This window comes from Podarcis erhardii, assembly GCF_964252035.2.
Source record: "Podarcis erhardii genome assembly, chromosome: 3".
In the NCBI taxonomy this organism is placed as follows: Eukaryota; Metazoa; Chordata; class Lepidosauria; order Squamata; family Lacertidae; genus Podarcis; species Podarcis erhardii.
The window spans coordinates 61,286,240-61,301,334 of NC_138507.1; the positions used below are offsets into that span (position 1 = coordinate 61,286,240).

The 15,095-nt window shown below is 45.5% G+C and overlaps 1 protein-coding gene across 2 annotated transcripts in view; it reads left to right on the top strand.

Annotated features, from left to right (window-relative positions):
* Positions 1–5,001: 5,001 nt before the first annotated feature.
* Positions 5,002–15,095, top strand: part of MYB (MYB proto-oncogene, transcription factor) — a 36,222-nt gene continuing 26,128 nt past the window's right edge. For both annotated transcript variants that reach the window (XM_081855283.1, XM_081855284.1), the window contains exons 1-3: positions 5,002–5,044; positions 5,210–5,360; positions 12,856–12,973. In XM_081855283.1, the coding sequence (XP_081711409.1) occupies positions 5,017–5,044; positions 5,210–5,360; positions 12,856–12,973 (297 nt within the window). In that variant the 5' untranslated portion in view covers positions 5,002–5,016. The remainder of the gene's footprint in view (positions 5,045–5,209; positions 5,361–12,855; positions 12,974–15,095) is intronic.

Here is a 15,095-nt window from a genome sequence, read left to right on the forward strand (position 1 = left end):
TTTTTGAAATTAGGCCTTTTTGTTAGTTTTATTTATATGCAGCATTTTATACCACTCATTTACTGTATGTTCTCTGAACAGTTTACCAAAAGACTTTTTAAACCATAAAATATAAAAACCAAATGGACTTAAAACCAAACACAACGTTGAATCATCCAGAATGAGAATAAAATGATTAGTGCTCAGGGTCTAAAAAGCAATCAGAATTTTAAAGAACAAAATGAAAAGCCTGCACAAATAAAACTCTTTGGGCATTTCACAACCAAGATACTACTAAAGAAAGGGCTTTATTATAATTGTTGGTCACCTTTCCCCCCAAACAGGAACCCAAAAATGGCGCATATATTATAACCGACATAAAACTAAAACAGCAAAAAGCTAAAAAAACACATTCAAATTTATAAAGACAAGATTAACATTCTACGCACTGAAGACATAGATAATTATAAAGCCCAATTGCCTGGTGGAATAGAAACATTGTTGCCTGATGCTTAAAAATAGATAGTGATGGTGCCAGGTGTGTCTCCCCGGAGAGAACGTTTCCTAAGCTGGGAGCCACTACTGAGAAGCCCCCTTCTTATGTCAACACCCTCAAGCAACTTCAGAGGTGCCCCACCCAGAAAGGGAGACAATCCCTTAGGTAATTTGGCCTCAAGCTGCATAGCTTTAAATATTAATCCCAGCACTTTGAATTTGGCCAGATGGCAATGTGGTGGAGAAAAACGATAATAATATCTAGTTTCTGCTAATAATAAACATCTCTCAGACACATAAACAACACAGGGCTCAAATATCTGAAAGACTGCCTCTGACCCTGCACATATTCATGGGTGTTAAGCTCAGGAGCAGGGCACCTCTTGATAGCGCCACCACCCTCAAAAGCTCAGGAGGGAGGTGGCCTGGGAGAGGGAATGATCTGTGGCAGCTCCTAAGTTGTGGAATTTCTCCTCACAGAGAAAGCCAGGCACCTTCATTATGTAGTTACCATTGCATGCTGGAGATATACTTCTTTACCCTCACCTTTGACACCTGAGATTTAGATATTTTAGGAGTCACTCTATTCTTTTGATTTTATTTGTCTGAAAACTCATTTAAATATTATATTTTTAAACACTTGTGACCCAACCTGGTGACAAAACAACAGAATATTCACCTACATTGTAAGCTTGTAAATGGTGGAGGCTGGTGCCAAGTGGGGCTGGTGGGCCGGAAGGTATGGATACTAATTTCAACAAGCCGTCAGTATGAGGTGGAGAATGGTCCTCAGGCTGCCTGGAATACTGCTGGAAAGATAATATTTACTTTCTTTTTAAATGAGGCACTGACTTTCCCACACCATCCCCACATGGAGCTCAGACCACCTGGATACCACCTGGGATCAGGTACAGGCTATATCACCTGTGCTGGAACATTTCCTAGAAAAACAGTAGCTGCAGTCATATTAAAACCTCCTTGGCTTCCTTCCTCCCCTCTGCCCCCACCAATGCCCTAACTTTCTCAAACTTGGGTCCCCAGCTGTTGTTGGACTACAGCTCCCATCATCCCTAGCTAGCAGGACTAGTAGTCAGGAATGATGGGAACTGTAGTCCTTCAGTTGGGGGACCTGAATTTGAGAAACACTGATCCTGATCCTCAACCCAAAACCTCTGTATATGCTATAAGGGTGATATCAAGTTACGACATTTTTGATAACCTCAATTGTCTTAGTAAACGATAAAGGCAGTAAAGAGCATTAAATTGACACTGAGACCCAAGTGGTGTGAGTAGTTTGCACTGCTTTTCATCAGTGTAAACTGGCGCATCAGCTGCAATCTGTGCTGGATTATGTCATGGTCTTTCATACTCCATTTGTATTATTGAAGCTAGACTGCTGCCATAGACTGTATGCAGGGCTGCCTTCAGAGACCATTCAGAAACTGCAGTTAGTCCAGTTAGGCCATTGATCGGGTCCAGAGGGCAAGATCATTATCTTTCTAACATTAAAACAGCTATACTGGCCCTTGGGCTCAAGTCAAGGGACTGGTACTCATCTTTAAAGCCCTGTGTACCTTCCTCCTTCTCCTTATTCTGCCCAATCACTCTAAGATACAAAGGATGGCAACCAGAAGGAGGGCCTTTTAAGTTATGGCACCTTTCGAAGAACTCCTTACAAGGCTTGTTTTATCTTTCTGGAGTTTTCCCAAGTTTTTTTATATCTTTTGACTTCTCTTAAAGTCACTGCTAAGTTAGTGTTTCCCACCAACGCTATTGGGCAGTGCTTGATGTGATGTATTCACACTGTGTGTTGTCCCCTCCCCTCAGTTGGTACTTCCTCATCCAGTGTAAATTCCAGAACCCAGAGGTCCATTGTAGGCATGTGGACAAGTTTTTTATATTTGTGTGCAGGCACCTTTTAATTGCTTTTGAAAGATGAGTTTCCCAATATATCAGATTTGCAGAAAACTGCTGCATTCATCGAACAAATGTGTGTTGCTTCAAGCCAGACAAGAATTTGGAGTCACTCATTACTTCCTTCCCTTCCCTTTTCTTTCACCACCTTCTGATCTGCAGGGAGAAATTCCATTTTAATTTTTAACAGTTGTTTTGCACAAGATCTCTTCTGCACAAAAGAACAGCTTTCATTAAAAAATATACCAGGAACCCAAATCCTTTCCTATCAGCTGATGGAAGCAAAATGGAAGTATGGGGTTATAACTGACACTGCAGAAACATCACCAGAACCTGCCCACACAGTGTGTTCTAGTGTGTCCAGTCAGGTAACAAGTAATTTTATGTTGTATTTGCTTTCCATCATGAATTTTTTCCAGTATGAAAAATTGTAGGCTGCCAGTTGGATGGGGAGAATGCAGCGCGGACAACACCAAAAAAATCAAGCAGCTTCACATGCAGCTTCAAATCCACATTAAACTCCTGTGTAGATAAGCGGAAACAGCTTGGCAGGTCATTGGCTGCAAAACAGAAGACACATCTGAGGCTGTGTATACATCCCTGCTTACTCGTGCATCCCCACTGCTGGTGTTTGAACCTGAGTGCACATGGTGCCAGCCACTGTCCATATACATCCTGTAGTTTCTTGAGAAATATTGCTGTTTGATGCATTTTCCCTCAAACCAGCTTCCATGAGCTGTTTTTAAGCTGTGTGTACAATTGATACCAGCATGAGTTTGACCAAACTGGGAGGCAGTGGAAGACAGAAGTGCCTGGCGTGCTCTGGTCCATGGGGTTACGAAGAGTCGGACACGACTAAATGACTAAACAACAACAACACAATTGATACAGCCATTCTGCATGCACAGATGAAAGCTTCATGGAATAGGAGTTTGGGGCAGGAAAACAAATCAGGAGGTAAAAAGGCAGCTTGAAACACAGTGAGGGGGAATGACATCACTAATGTGTACATAGCCTGAGAGACTTCTGAGAGACTGGGCACAGACAATATTGTAAAGGTAATGAAGTAAACAAGTGGCAGACATGTATTATACACACAAACACCCACCCACACCCACACCCCTTATCAGTATGCTAGTCTGTTCTTGGTTCTATTGGTGTGGGCCAGGACAGTCTCATGGGGATACATAATGGGTGTGCATGCATTGCACATCACCCCCTCTAATCGTGAACTCAGTTGATGAGTGCCAACACTGCAGCCTAAACGGGGCCACAGAGCAGAGGAATGTATCAGCAAACTTGGGAAAACCCCAGAGTTTGCAGAAGTATTAAAGATCTTAAGGGGGGTAACCTAAGGGGACAAAAAAACCCCAAACCAGCCCAGTCAGAACTGAGCATTCTCAACGGCCATCAAACAGTGGCTGATGGTTGGAAATGTTGGGGAACAGAAAATGAGGTAATGGAATAGAATATCCTGGAAGAGGGCAAAGAATCATAGAATTGTAGAGTTGGAAGAGACCCTGAGGTTAATCTACTAGTCCATCTCCCTGCAATAAAGGAGTAGGCAGGTGCCCCATACTGGGATCGAACCTGCAGCCTTGACGTTATCAGCACCACGCTCTTTCCAACTGCGTATGGCTGACTGGAATAATGAAAAGCAACACTCCACCCTGCAATCTTTTGTTGTAGGTCCCACTTGTATGCAGAAAGTGCAGAAACTTGGATGTGTTGGTGTCTTGCATTGCATTTCCCCTCTTGCATTACAGATATATGCAGAAACGGTCTCCCACTGTGCACTCCACAGCTACTCCTAACACATGTGCAACGGGTGCCTTTAGCAAAGGCAACTCCTGGGCTGCAACAATCCGGATGGAAGGTATGATTTCAAAACACTGGAAGCAGCAGTCTGTCAGCCTCTAAATACAAAGAAAGCGCAGCCTGCTGCAATCTCCCAGGAGGAGTATATTTGCAATCCTGTTCTCAGTAAGCCTCAGATGGGGTTGCCACCACCATCTCCCCCTCCCCCCCCCCGGCAGAATTTATAACCTGCAGCATTTCCAGTGTCAGGCAAAAATTCAACAGGTCGTTTCTCTCAACAGAAAGGTGGCACTGCACCTGTTGGACGCCTGCCTGCCTGCCGTTAAAAGTCATAGAAGCCCTGTAAAAAAATATAAAAAACTAGCGACATTACCGTCCACCTCCACCCCGCAAAAAAGACAGGTGGACCTGGCGGAGAATAAGTTGCAGCTTAGAGCTTCCTCCTTGGCAAGCAAAACGGGCAGAGCGCCAGAGGAAGTTTGAGCCCAGCCGTCTCCTTATGGAGGCCACGAAGTGGGTGAGGAGAGAGCGAAGCGGGCTCCTCTCGTGAAGCCTGGCATGGCGCCTCCCAGCCACCCCGGCTCCACGAGCAAGCCCGTGCTCAGGCGGTCCGGCGGGGTGTGCTCGGGCGCGCGGGGGGGGGTGTTTGTGTGCCTGTGTGTGTGTCAGCAGGACACGTCTCGGCTGCGCGGGACTGTGCAGCAAAAGGCGCCTCTCGCGCCTGCCCGCTCTCCCCCTCGAGTTCAGCTCCGGGCTGCTGCCGCCGGCGCCGCCTCAGCCGCGCGCGCTTCGAGCCACACACAGAGCCGAATGGGCTGGAAGGACTTCCTCCGTGCCAGTAAGACCCAGGGCCAGCGGCTGGAGAAGCGCCTGCGCACTGCAGGGGCGCCAGATTTGGCGGGAGGGGGAGTGTCCAAAAAGCCCTTTGTTTGATGGCATCTCTGTTTACAGAGTTTACTCTTTCATCTCAACCTGTTTCCTCCTCCCCTCTCCCGCTCCTGAGAACTTTGCGGCGGAGGAGCTCCTCTTAAGCGGCAAGAAACGCCAAGCACCTCTTCCAGCAGCATAAAGCCCTCTCCTCCCCCACCCGCCCACCTACTTTTCGCCTTGCCCTCAGTGACTAATGCAAGGATGGCCAGGAGACCTAGGCACAGGTAATAAGAACAAGAAGGGGCAGAAAAGCAAACCCCTTCGCAACGCCAATGCATTTCTGCCTGTCTGTCTCTCTCCTCTTTCTGTGTGTGCGTCTTGTCTGGTCGGGCTGCATTTTTGGGGAGGGGGAAACTATCGCAGTGTCAGAGAAGAAAAGAAACTCCCTAAACTTCCAGGAGGGCGAGAGTTGCAGCAGTTCTTTTGCACACCTGTCAGAGCGTGCATTAAAACGGGTGCCTTGCAAGAAAGCGCAAGGCTGCATCAGCAAAAGTTTAGCAGCCTACTTTCCCCTTTGCAAGCCACATCGCTCCGCTCCCCGATTGCGAGTAACTTAGGAGTTAACGAAGAATCGATTATTTGCAATGAGTCGTGCAGGTTTGTGCAGTGAAAGGCGTGTTTTGTGTGTCGTGCGCGGGAGGGTATTGCTCCCAGGCTACGCGTTGCACGCGTGGGCCCAAATAATTAAATAAAAAGGTTCAGGCCCGTTCCTGGCTTGCCAAGGGGACCCGCTGCCTCCGGCGATCGCGACGGTCGTCCCCGTTCCGCGATCCTTTGGGGCCGGAGCAGGCGAGCAAGCAGCCCACTGGAGGTAAGAAAAGGGTGTAAAAATGTCGGAGCGGCTTAGCTTGCAGGTATTTGATCCCTGTGTCCATTCGTCTCATTCATTCTCTGTGGTTGTGTCAGGTGGATGACAGGCTGCGTGGAAGAGAGACCCAGCTCTCTTTTTTTGAATTTGCCCGGCCTGGTGTTTCGGGACTCCAAACTCAGCTTCCTCCCGATAACCCCTCTTTTAGAAAAAGCATATGTATATGTATGTATGCTATATATGCATCCCAAAAGCAGTGCTGTGCAGTGTGGCATTCATTAATGCACACGCTGTTCTCCGCAAGCCCGAGCGTTCTTTGCAGCAACGTGTGGAGCAACTTTGGCTGGAGAGGAGGATGCAATGGGAGGGAAGGGGAGAACGGGCTAGGGGTGCTTGTCAAGAACTGTCACTCGTTTTGCTAATGTTGACCCTGATCTTGCATGGCAAGAAAGACAAGGTCGCCTGTGTGTCTTATGGAGGAAGCCTCAGTCGTCCTGTGCTGGGGAAACGTTGTGGCTGTGGGGTGGTGGAGGTGACTCTGGCTACCCGGCGCTGCTCCTTTCCCCCTCCGCGGTTCGTGGCGTGCAGCAGCAAACTGGAAGGGCCAAGCTGCGCCTCGTGGTCTGCAGAAACGCTCACACAGTGCAGGATTGTTTTCCAATTATCTCGGGACAGTCGCTCCACGTGGAGCCAGAACTTGCCTTTCTCTTTCGCCGTGTAGCGCCAGCGCCAGCGATTATTCCCCTCCTCCCTTTCTGCCCGCGCTCTCTCCCCTCCTCCCTTCCTTTCCCCTTGGCACGGAAAGCAAAGTCCTAGCTGCTGGGGCTCACGCTGAAGTTTCCCTTTTCTCTTTCGGTTATTGCTAATCTAATACGAAAAGAGAATAGGCAGGCGGCGAGAAAACGGGTCGGCGCGGGGCATGCGTGCCTCGCGATCGTGTGCAGCCGCAGTTGCGAGTCTGGGTCACAAAAGCGACTTCGGCGGCCCTGGGTGACGCACCCGGGGTGCCCCGCTTCTGCCGAGCCCGGGCATTGCTGCCGCGCGCGCCGCGCCGCCCAACCAGTTCGCTTCCTTCCTGCAGAGCGGCCGCGCGGGGCGGGGGGAACGCGTGGGGTTTCTTCCCAGCTTTGCCTTGGCAAAGCGCAAAGTTTTGGTTTGGAAAGAGTTCGAACCGTGCCTTACAAAACAACAACAAAAAACAAACAAACTCAGCGCCGGATTATTTTTTTAAATGATGGTAATAATACATCCTGTACAGGAAGGAGTTGTATTAGTGTGTGAAGCATGAATGGGACTGCAAGGCGGGGAGTTACGATCTCCTGCACTCCGGGCGGGGAGAACAGGCGATGATGGATCCCCTGTTGGCGAAGGAGGGCGAAAGAGAAAGGGGAAAAAAAAGCCCGGGGCTTGCTTCCCCTTGCAGCACCTGGCCGGAGGGCTTAGCGTGGTGAAATCGCGTCAGAGCAACGGCAGGGGCTGCCCTTCGGTTGGCTAGCGCGGTGCTCGTTTTTTTTTCCTTCTTTCAGTCATAGTGTCAGCGATAGTAGTAATAGTAGTAGTAGTAAAGCGCCAGCAACAAATCACTTCCTCCCCGCCCCTCCCTCCTCCCTTCCTCTCGTTTGAATTGGTTGCACAATTTGGTTTCCTTGGCAAAAGGGTAGCGCTCGCGCGTGGAGCCTTTCAGCAAAACTGAGCAGGTGGGGTGCTCTTAACTCTTTAGGTTCCTTCGGCCTGACACGTCATCTCAAGCGAAGGTACGCTGAGCTGGAAGGAAACGAGAGAGGCAGATCTGGTGCTGGATCCACACTGTCTGAAATGTAAAAGAGGAGCTGCAATGCTGCTAAATAGGATGCAGTGTTGGTTTGAAATTCGAGGCTGCAGTAAACTGGCCATTGAGATATTGCAAATGGGTCGTTAGCAATAGGTTTTTCTAATACTGCATTGAAATACAGTACAGTTTCTGAGTTTTATTGTAAACACATATTGTATTTTTTATTTTGTAAGTTTTTTAGGGACTGTCAAGTATTACACGGCATAAATAAATGAATAACTCGAGTCTCCTTTCAAAAGGGTGAACGGGGGTTATAGACTTGCATTGACAACATTGCAAAAAAACTAAAAAAACTTGCATGCATGTGGAGAACCAATCCTGCAATTCCCCAGGGTTGGACTAGATGACCCTCGTGGTCTACGGCTCTACAGTTCTATGACTCATTCATACATACAAACATACATAATGTAGTATGGTGCCTTTCCATGGTTAAAACCATGCTCAAGTTGGCTTACAATATTAATAAGCCCCCGTTTATTCATTAAGCACATTAAGTTACATTGCTTACTCCCAGCTGAAAGCAGTGGGAGTTACTGCTACTTAATATACATGGGATGGGGCTATTAGTCACTCAAATAGTGACCTAATCATAAAGGCCCAGATCCAGATAAAGGTAGTTATGACAGTTATATTGAAATCAGCAAAACTGTACTCAAAGCTGAATTAAACTGTACTCTGAGTTTCAATGGGACAAACAGCACCAGCCTATGTTTGCATATCCAGAAGCAATGCCCTCTATGTTGATAAGATTCCAGGTTCATGTCTCAGTATTCCGTTGGAATCCAGTCCAGCTGCTTAACTGGGGTTTATTAAACTACGACCTAGGTTTGTAGCTGATTTATAAACTGTAGTTAACGTTAACCATAGCATTATGTGTGAACTCAGACCTCCACATTAACTACAGTGGTACCTCAGGTTAAGTACTTAATTCATTCCAGAGGTCCGTTCTTAACCTGAAACTGTTCTTAACCTGAAGCACCACTTTAGCTAATGGGGCCTCCTGCTGCTGCCGCGCCACCGGAGCCCGATTTCTGTTCCTATCCTGAAGCAAAGTTCTTAACCTGAAGCACTATTTCTGGGTTAGCGGAGTGTGTAACCTGAAGCGTGTGTAACCCAAGGTACACTCTACAGTTAAGGAGCTGCCACTGCCTAAAATCTAAAGTGAAGAGCTGCTCTTCCTGGCTTGTGTTTTCTTTAATGGCAGAAGAGTGTATATGTTTCAACAACTGTCTACCAGCTACCTCAGCTTTTTTTTTTTTAAAGACAAATCTTGTTGAGTTTTTTGTTGTTGGTTTTTTTTTTTACTTGCCTAAGATCCAAGACAAACCGCTGCCTTTCGGAAATTCCCCCCAGACGTCAATTCCGCCTTTGAAATGGCAGCCCTACCATTAGCCATGGCTTTGTATTATGTGTCCTGTTATCATGCTAGCTCTGCCCCTTCCCCAGCACTGTTCTTGTTGACCAACTTGTGGAGGGTGGCTGACTGCAACATGGAGCCTTCTATACTCAGATATGTTCCTTGAGTATTTTGTAGCCCTAGAAAACAGGGTTCTAAAAGGTGCAGGGATTGAACATGCTCATCCCTTTGCATGTTTCCTGATCACAGTCAGAGGAGGGCTATAGCATATGACTGGTGATGGGAGTTCTCAAGCTACTTTTTGAGAAAAGGAACACAGCAGAATATCTGTTATCAGTAGCAGCCTGTGTCGTGAGGCATAGCCATGGACCTGTCCTGACATCTCTGCAGCTTCCCTGGGTGGCAGCAAGATGAAGGCTGTGCAGGCACAACCAGTGGAACCAATCTGGCATTCCTGCCAGTTTGCCTGCACAGCTCCAATCTCACTGTCACCCTGCACAACCCTGTCCAAGTAAGTTCCATCTCACTGGTCTCAAGAGGGCAGCTGCACCTCATGGCCTGGCCCACTACTGTGCATTACTTATTTATTGCATCTGAACTCTGCTTCCCAGCCAGGATCGCCTCCCAAGGCAGCTTACAATTAAGCCCATAACAGGCACATAATGTAGAGATGTGTTGGTGTTGTGGAGGACAGACTGTTCTGGCCTCTGGTAATTGGTGATGCAATCGCTGGGGCTTGTATCATGGAGATACCTTTAAAGCTGTAGGACTCTACCCTCAGTTTTTAGTTACTTGCTTGGCACTTTAAGATTTTTTCAAAGACCCGTAAAGTGACTCGCCATCATTTCATTTTTATGCATGGGAAATTGAGGCTGAGAACCAGGCATCTTACCCACGGCTATGAGTGATGGCCAGGCTGCATGACCAGCAGTCCTACATGTTGTATCTGTTGCAGAAACTTTAGATTTATGGTTAGAGATTTAATACCAGGGCTCACCCAGATAACTTTCTCCCTGCATGTACAAAGCTAATGTGCCATGGTGAAAGGTTCTTCTAGGGTAAGCATGGGGAGCGATGCAGGTGGTCAGGGTGATGGGAGTTGTAGTTCAGCAGCATCTGGAGGGCCAAAGATTCCCCACAACTGTTCTAGGGTATGGTAGTGATTAATAAAACACACTCACCAGGGCTAGATATGGGGAACCTGCGACCCTTCAGATGTTGCTGGAGTGCAGCTCCCATCCTCCTTGACCATTGGCCATCCTTCCTGGGATTGATAGGAGTTGGAATCCAACAACATCTGGAGGGCCACAGATTCCCCTCCCATGAAAACATGATGTTCGATGTACCTACATTTTGAAATTGAGCAGTCTGGTAGCAGGTAGTCTGCTGATGGTGTTTTTTTTATCTCCAATAATGTGCCCGAGTTTGAATCCAAATATAAGGTCACCTAAGTTGAATTCTCCATAAACAACATAGTCTTAGCAAGGCTTACTTGATGAATGGCATGCAATAGTTTAGTGATGGGAGATCCTAAGACAGGGGTCACCAGCCTAGCACCTGTGGGAACCATAGTGTCCATAAATGCTTTTAATGGTGCCCCTGGGAAGGTGTGCCAAACTCTGAACATTTATTTATTTATTTATTTATTTATTTAAAGTCTCTAGCCGCCCTAGAATGAAAGTTGTGGGGCAAAATGTGCAGGTGGTTTCTGAGCAATTTCTGTGAAATGAAAGTGAGTGTGGTGTGGCCACCTTGTATCTTTTTCCTGGTACTGAGTCATATTCCCTGTTGCAGCAACACTGCAACAACATACAGCAACAACATTGGTGTATGTTTGTTTGTTTGCCTGTATGTAAAATCAGTATTGTGTGACTTCCACAATCAGGACCTGTAGGACATAGCTGACTTCCTCTGCTTAAGCATAAGGGTATTGGGGATGTCCATCGCTCCAATTTTGTGTTGTGCCACACATACCCATAAGCAGTTATTTTGTGCTAGGCATCCCCAGGACATTTGAAATGTGCTCACTGGTCTAAAAAGGTTGGTGACCCTTGTCCTGAAATATGATTTGAATAGGTGACTTAGGTTTTCATGAGCAACTCTCAATTTAAGCAGATGTATCTCTGTAGTTATCAAAATCGATTTCTGATTTTTCATATAGTAGTGTAATGTCTTTTGCATTTACCACATGCCATGTGTTCTACTGATAAAAACAATGATACATTTTTTATCTGTAGAACATCTGGCGTACGGTACATCCTTAAAGGTGAAAATTCCTTTCACCTTTATTTCGAAACTGTGTGGTAGCAGAAAAGAAAAGCTTGATACTACAGCAACTAACTTGCAACCCTCAAGGCACTGCTTCTGAGTAATCCTATTTACTCTCCACCTGTGTAACTAGCTGAGGCTCCTAGCCATTAGTTCCTGTTCCGATGTTTGTCAGGATTGCTTTAATAAGCTCCCCCCCCCCTCAAAACACATGCTTAAACTGCATCTGAGGTTTATCCCGTTCACGTATCAGCATAATTAGCCATAAATCATCCGTGTGTTCTTTTCAGTTAGTATGCGGAGCTTTCAAAAGTTATGTTTATGTTATAAAGTTAGAAATAAAACATTGCACAATATAAATGAAGTAAGGCCATTTGTGTTGCAACACACTTTGTTTTAACTTTACTGAACTCGATGGGTTAAACTGGATGTTTGTGATTGTTTCCACTCACTGCTGCCTTGGGAGAAATCTGGGTTCAATCAGCAGCTGAAAAGACCTCAGGTGGACTAGAAACAAGACAACTATTTATAATTAAGTAATGTGACTGTTCACTTCAGTGCTGTGAAGTTTTCAGATTGTGCATTTGTCCTCAAGTTGTAGTTGGCCATGAATTGTGGGCTTGTTGGTACTGCTCTTCATTTACAAAACAGCCTGATCACTTGATGTCTGTACATTTCATTTGTTTTCAGAAGCCTTTGCCCTCTGATGTTCATTGGGTTGCTGTTCTGTGCATTTGTGCAGCCTGAGCCTGTGCATGTTTATTTGGAAGCAAGTGCCACTGAATTCATTGGGACTTACTTCCTTGTAAGGGTGTTTGGAGTTGCAGCCTTACACCTAAGTAACTGTGCAGGGGAAATGCAGCTTTCCTTGGCATCAGTCAAGTTGAACTCAGCACGGCTTCTGAATCAGTGTACATAGGATCAGGCTATTAGTCTTTTCATTATTTGACAAAGTATAGTATTGAATGTATTTCCTTTTAAAAATACCCAGCCCTTCAGCATTTATCACCTGGGAGTTGAATATGCAAGCTTCTTTATCAACTGTGTGAAAGCATAGAGCATTCTTCAAGTGATCTGGCATAAGTTAAGGATTTTGAGTATGTACTTGGGCAAAGGACACAGCCTCCGTTCTCTTTATTGTCCTAAACATTGCGTTTTAATTTGGAACCATCATTGGTTGAACAGCTGCCAAGTGTGTAATTTGCCACTGATCTAACAGTATGAGCAGGTCTAAACATGCACAGTAATAAGAAAGTTGCCAACCTTTTGCTTGTATCTGTGGATACCAAAAACAGCAGAACCAGTTCAGAATACTAGGAACAGAATGTAGAACAAAATCTTGCAGTGCAAGTTTCCAAACAGTTACCCTCATAACCTTTTAGTTTTTTGCAAATCCTGTCATTCTAAACAGCTTTGCATTTTACCCTGTTTTGTCTTTGTGCTCTGTTTCTCCAGCATATACAGCAGCGATGATGAGGATGAAGACCTGGAGGTATATGATCATGACTATGATGGTCTGCTGCCCAAGGGTGGAAAACGCCATTTAGGGAAAACACGGTGGACCCGGGAAGAGGTAAACATCTGAAAAGTTCAGGGCAGACAAATAGAAGTAGTCTTTCACACAATGCATAGATAGAATGATATAATTCAGTACTTCAGGATGTAGCAATGACCACTTAAGCTGGATGACTCTTTAAAAGGTGAATTACACCAAACTTAAGTGAGGATAGTGTTATCAATGGCTGCTAGTTGGGATGGCTATATTATCTCCAGAAGGCGCTATACTTCTGAATAGCAGTTGTTGGAGAACATGAGTGGGAGGGTGCCATTGTGCTCAGGTTCTACGTAGGGGTTTCCCATGGGCATCTGGTTGGCCACTGAGAACAGAATGCTGGCCTAGAAGGGCCTTCAGTCTGATCCAGGAAGACTCCTCTTATGTTTCTTATGAAAGGTGTGGATAAAATTCCTAGTCTCAGTTGTCTTCGGCTTCTCCTAAGTACAAGAATAGAAGCTGCTTCCTCTTAAGAAATGTGAGCCTAGGCCTGTTAAAATGCCTTGAGTAGGCCTGTACCTAGAAAGGTAGCTTTGTTTTTTTTTTGTTCTGAAAAAGTAAATTTGAAAGCAAAGGAAAATAGCCAATTAAATCATCTGAAGATTTCTTTTTGGGGAGGGGGCTTTATAGGTGACTTCTTGGGGGGAGGGGTGGAAAGATTGTTTGGGTTATATCCAAGGAAGCTTGCACAAACAAACAACATATTTTGAAGGGAAATCCTTATGACATGTATAATTAGTTTACTTCTGAAGCAGCTTGCCTGGTGGGGCGGAGTCTCAATGCTAGCTTCCCGGCAGGTGTTTCATTGCAATGCAGGTGCACCAATGGTGCCAATTGGGCACTCCTGCTGGAGCATCCACACTAGGTGCCTCATCCCTCCACCTCCTGGTAAGCAGCAGTGATGCACCTGTTGAGAAGCTAGCACTGAGCCTCTCCACCCCCACTCCTGAGAAAGCCACTTCTGGTCTACTTCATTCATTGCTACTCAGTAGTTGCTCTTATATGGTCATCGGATATTTTTGATGTAGCTATTATGGCACGGAATTGGAACAGATGAGGGACACTGGGATGGGGCACACCCACAATCTCCTTTTGTGTTTTAAGGCCGTATTTGTAGCCATAGCACAAGACCTATATGTGGCCAACTGGTCAACTATGCCATACAAGTTTGCAAACAGGCATGTACCTGAGCTGATGTTATCCAGGGCCATTGAAAACATCACTGAACATTATTTGCTCTATAAATTTATACATGGGTGGGTTGCACTGTTTCATAAGGTCAGGTCATAAAGTAATGAAGTGTTGCCCTTTGGCTCTCTTTGGTTGATATCAGTGTCATCGCTTCATGTTTCTAATGGTTGCTGCATGAGGAACCAAGATAGCAATGCCTTACAGCAGATAGATGAGCAGAAACTATGGATCCTTTCTAGATGGGCCACCAACCTCCAGGCTTTGCAAGAGAAGTGATAGTGGGGTTGCTTCCATTCTCTTACTCTTTCTGTAGTCACTAATGAGAAAGGAATATATAATGAGACTGTTAAAGGGTTGGGAACTACTAATTTAGTCAGGAGCTGCTAAACAAAAGCAAATGGTGTTGAAAGGCTGATCCCTTACGAAAGACCTCAGAACCATTTGTTTAATATACCCCAAACCAGTAGGACCCACTGGAGTTTCTGAACAACCGAACTGCATTTTTAGAACAGTAGCTCTTAAGATACTGAAGAACTGTGACTATCTACTACGCAGTCTAGTTTTCAATATGTTATCTCCTTTTTGGAAAGCAATCAAGCACACTGCAACCTGGTCTCATTACTTTCAATAGAGATTACTAATAGGTAAATGTGAATAGAATGGCAGTCTAAATGTGAGAATTGAATACTCAGAACTAACTCCCACTGGGTGGGCTTTCTCCCAGGTAAGTGGATATAAGCCTCAGTTATTTTTTCACACACTGTCACTCATATATTTATTTTCAGCATAAGCTTCTGTACTGGGGAAAAGAATCACTTGGCAGTATCGAGAATCATTATTTAAGCTTCCATTATTTCTGTGCAGTTCAATTTTCATAAAGCTGTTTTGGCTTGATTAACATCATGCACTGATGTTGCTATGTAAACATTAGCAGGTCATTTCCCAAATGCTT